Source organism: Varroa jacobsoni, unplaced genomic scaffold (assembly GCF_002532875.2).
Source record: "Varroa jacobsoni isolate VJ856 unplaced genomic scaffold, vjacob_1.0 scaffold_772, whole genome shotgun sequence".
Taxonomy (NCBI): domain Eukaryota; kingdom Metazoa; phylum Arthropoda; class Arachnida; order Mesostigmata; family Varroidae; genus Varroa; species Varroa jacobsoni.
The window spans coordinates 147,635-152,232 of record NW_019213674.1 but is presented as its reverse complement, the minus strand read 5'-3'; the positions used below and the strand labels follow the sequence as shown (position 1 = coordinate 152,232).

At 38.7% G+C, this 4,598-nt stretch overlaps 1 protein-coding gene across 1 annotated transcript in view; it reads right to left on the bottom strand.

The window, feature by feature from the left end:
- Window positions 1-219: 219 nt before the first annotated feature.
- Window positions 220-4,598, bottom strand: part of LOC111263524 (uncharacterized) — a 5,300-nt gene continuing 921 nt past the window's right edge. Inside the window, exons 2-8 of the mRNA XM_022838664.2 lie at window positions 4,284-4,491; window positions 3,605-3,681; window positions 2,532-2,855; window positions 2,227-2,377; window positions 1,976-2,061; window positions 1,281-1,427; window positions 220-1,092 (exon numbers count right to left, since the gene is read on the bottom strand). Coding sequence (XP_022694399.1) covers window positions 954-1,092; window positions 1,281-1,427; window positions 1,976-2,061; window positions 2,227-2,377; window positions 2,532-2,855; window positions 3,605-3,681; window positions 4,284-4,491 — 1,132 coding nt within the window. The 3' untranslated portion in view covers window positions 220-953. The remainder of the gene's footprint in view (window positions 1,093-1,280; window positions 1,428-1,975; window positions 2,062-2,226; window positions 2,378-2,531; window positions 2,856-3,604; window positions 3,682-4,283; window positions 4,492-4,598) is intronic.

Below are 4,598 nucleotides of genomic sequence, written 5' to 3'. Positions count from 1 at the left end.
ATTGAATGCATCACTCATAGACTTTAGAATAGAAATATTCAAAACTTACTTTAGCGAGGTTCTCGCATGATATATGGAGATCGAACTAGACTTGTACTGAAGCCTTGAAAGACGTATTGACGTAAGCTATTGCCACTGAGGATAAGATTTGGTCTTTACTAATATTTATTTCCAAATGGTGATTGTATTCCTTACTTTCGAAGCAACACTAAGGATTGGTGCAATTTTTTCTAAAACGCCCGGTTTTATTGGGTTTTATTACACGTATATCTACGAATATTTTTTATGTGTAGTAATGTTTAAATCTCGTTTATAGATACCGAGTTTCACTTTTAGGTTTTTGCCAAAGTTATGTGGAATTTCAACCAGTGCTACCTGACAGTAGTGGAGCCCCTTAAAACCCTTCGAGTATCTACGGCAAACAGCTTGCGGATTGAGATGTTTTAAATGAGCTACACGTAAAAGCATGTATATGACGTAACAGCGTCTTAATGAAGCACGAAACGTATCAATAAAAATCACACATATTTTCCACGAAAGTGATAGTGCCAAACAGGGTCGATTGATTCGCCGATACGTAATATCCTTCATAAAAGACAGCGATTCACAAGTTCGTTAATACATATTACAATTATATTTACACCCTTTTCTACGACTCCTCGAACTTTCTCGTTTGATTTTAGCCTAGCGTACGACTTTGATGTTTTCGCCTGTGCGCCGCCAAAGCGTTCCGTTTGCCACTTGAATTCGATCGTCTTCATCACGTGATTACCTTTTCCATCTTGCGATTTTTACCTGCTGTTCTAAAATCCCAGCCTATATGCGTTTAGCATGTTTTTCGGCGACCGCCAAATATGACCTGAGAAGCTGGCCACCACGATAGACGTCTTCAAACGAATTTGCTCCTAACGGAGCGCTGTTAAGATTGATATTGGATGCACGTCGCACAATGTTTATGTAGCGACCTTGGCTGGTTCCGACTTTGTGAGCTGTTTTCGTTTTTTGACCTCTGGTGGAACATACTCTTCAACCTTTTCTTCTTTGACAAAGTTCTTGTTGATTTCCTCAAGTAACATTTCGATTTTGTTCCAACTGGAATACAAAAAAACAGCGTTAAATTACGAATTATTGTGATATCAGAATTATTTTTTCGTACCCTAGGCACATAATGTCTTCTGTCGGAAATTTTCTGCCAAGTTCAATGTGTTCACTTTTTTTGATAAGCTCAAGTCAGGCCCCTTGAATACATGTGGAACTGTGAAGTATTCACGGCGACTTACTTCTCAAAAGCGTAATAAAGCTCCTCTTTTTCAACAAGCTCCTTTTTTTTTGCGCGAAGTATCTCAATGCGTCGCACCCGGTCTATAGCGGCACGCTGTTCATCAATTGCCGCCTTTCGATCTTTCACCCATTGAGCAAATAACGTCCTTCATCACGCAGGGAATGTATAAAAATAACAATTAAAAAAAATTCGCGTTAGAGCGAATACACTACTGTGTTTAGCTTGATACCTCCGACTTAATTATTCTTACGTGCTGTACAATAACATGCAATTCGAAAACAAACCCAGTCATAATTAGTATACTAATGAACTGAGCTTCCAGTTTTTGTTGGCTTTAATTGCTTGACTAGCTAGCTTTGTTTTCTATAATTTAGAATACCCAGATATGCGTAAAAACTTGAGCAGAGCACAGAGCACAATACTTTGACTTTGACCTACTAGATTTTTCTTTATGGATATCTTTCTCATTTCACGCGATCTCTAATAGCGGTTCCAGACAGCGGTTCTAGAATTCTAAAATTAGAAAAAGCATGATTAATATCTTCCTCCTTTCAAAGATCAGCTTCTATAATAGACTAGAAAGATTTTATTGGGGATTGAATAAGCACAGATGTATGGGCAACGGCACAGCTTGCTTCATTTAAAGTATATATAAAACACATATATAATGTTATAAAGTTATTGGATCCTTACTTCTGTCTCTTTATATCCAACTCCTCGTGCGGCGAAAGGTTGTTGGCCTCAGCTTCCAATAGGGAGATCAAGCTAGCATCATTCACCTACGAGAAATAAGCACCACAACACACTTTAGGAGCTCTTAAACAAACAAGCAACGTGCTCTTTAAAAGCCAGCAGGAATATGCAATACAATAAATGTTTGGTCAATTTTATAGTCTGTACACGACGGCCCATTCGTTCATCCAAAAATATAGCTAAGGTTCAACCTTGATCTTTTCCAGTTGTGGTGCAAACCAGTCGGGCACGGAGACCCTCTGCGCGGATGCAAGCAGGCCACTAATATCTGGACTTGTCATACCAATGATTGCTTTAGGATCAAACTTTTCGGCACCTTCCGTCTCAGTAAATTCCGTCAGTCTGCAATAAAAATCACTGCAAAATTATTTTCAGGATCACAACTGTATATATATGTCCAAAAAACAGTAAATTAAATACATGATTCAAATAACAGCCACTGAAGACTACTATAGATCAAAGGGTCAAGGATGGTTAGTAAATGAATTGCACCTACCGTTGAAGGCAAAGCTCCTTGGCATCACTACAGATTTCTTTAACACTGGATATATCCTTTTTCATCCGCTCCCATTGGCCTTTTCTCGCTAGCCCTACAAGATGTACCGAGTCTTTGACGAGACCTGGTTGGCGCCCTTTGTTAAAGTGTAACAGAGTTTTTCCAATCACAAGATCAGGATCCGTTAGATCGAAATGATCGTCAAAAAAGAAGTTCGTCAGATTGGGTACTCTTACATACTCTATCTCATCGTCTTCATTCGATTTTTCAGGAGTCGGCGGTGCATTTATCCATGGCGAAGCCTTTGTTCCGGTGGATAAATATCTGTAAAGAAATTTTTCACATGAGCTTATCATAAGCTGCCTAGTAAATCATATGCAGAGGTCAAACTTGGCGATACTGCCTCCTCAGTATGAGGCCACACCGTGTCTATCATGGCGTGCGTTTCGATGATAACCACTAGCTAAGAAGGATGCAGCCATGCTGGTTGAAATGTTAGCATTGGCAAAAATGATCATAAATCTATAGCTAGATACAGTAGGTAGTTAAAGAAAACAAAGGACTATCGAAGTTAATAACTACTTGCATGGTTGCTATGCTAGATTTGTTAAAGAAATTGGGATTTCTTAAAGTTATTGGGATAACTTCAGCATAAGTTCACCCCGATTGTGCTTTTGTCGAAGGCACATCGTTGATACTACACTTAATGAAGTCCTTCTAAGCACTCGTTCACCTCAACGAAATTCTAGCTGAGAGTATCACAGAAAAACTTTGTTGCTACAATGTACCGTATACTACGGATGTATTTGGTAGTCTTTTAGTGGGCTTGAATGTATAGGAAACAATTGATTATAATAACATATCAATGTCGATAAGAAGATCAAACAATTAGTTGACATATTTTCGGATTCGCTCATATTCTTTACATAATACGTGTAACTCTTCGATTAGAAAACGTTCTTAACATAAGTGAGTACGGATAAATTAGAACATAATAACACAGCGCAATGGACCATTGTTGGATACTGGGTTATATCATTGGGTTCTTCAGAATAACATAAGTGGCTTCTTACTTAATGCATGCTAGAAGGCTAAGCACTCTTGTAATTTCATTTCCAGGATTTTCTTGTAGCATCATCTCAGTCGCAACCTAAAAGCAAAAAAGTACACCTCGACATGTAATACCAAAAAGCATAGTAAAAAAATAATGGTACAATTGTGACAACTCGAACAAACCTACTGTTTGCTTTCGACAAAGGAACGAAATGGCATCACCTATTTGAATTTATATCTCTAAAATGACTATTTTATCTGATGGGGGGCATTAAAGTACAAACGTGTAGGTCATTCTTGGGCCAAACGCAACAAAAGGATTAAAATATGGTGAGGGATTCTTGTTGAGGGATTGATCGATTTTACGGTAACTACAATTTACTTAGATCGATGACCAGTTCCAGTTTTTGACAGGTCCTTACTAGTGCGAGTTAGTTCAACGTAGTCGTAAACCGTTGGTCAATAAAATAATCAGCATCTACTATACATTCGTTGAAAACAGTAGTAGCGAAGTGTGATTTTCAAAAGGCTTCTGATAGCAAGATCGGAGTTACATTATTCATTTAGTGGAAGTCGTCCAACGCTTCAGACATTATGGCATCAGATATCTTGCAAACGAAGAAGGTTCGTTGTGCAATTCCACGATTTGCCGGAAATCATGAGTACAAATTTTTTAATGTCTATGAAATGCATTCATACCTTGGCGGCCTCACGCTCTTTTCCCTTTTTCATCAGAAAGTGATCAAGCAGCAAATTCATAGTTGGAACGTCGGGGAATAGTCCATAAGCAAACCGGTCTTCGAGCATTTCTATCAGCTTCGCGTCCTGGCCGACAGAGAGCATATACCGAACAGTTGCACATGCCGTCGACGGTAACGTGTGCACCGTGTGCTTCGATCGCCGCAGCCTGTACAGTTTAAGTGGATACAACGTAAACACGTTAGTTATGTTGGCCTAATGCAAGGATTTATCATTAAGCATAATCCTAATCTGAATAATGAAGCACTAATATAT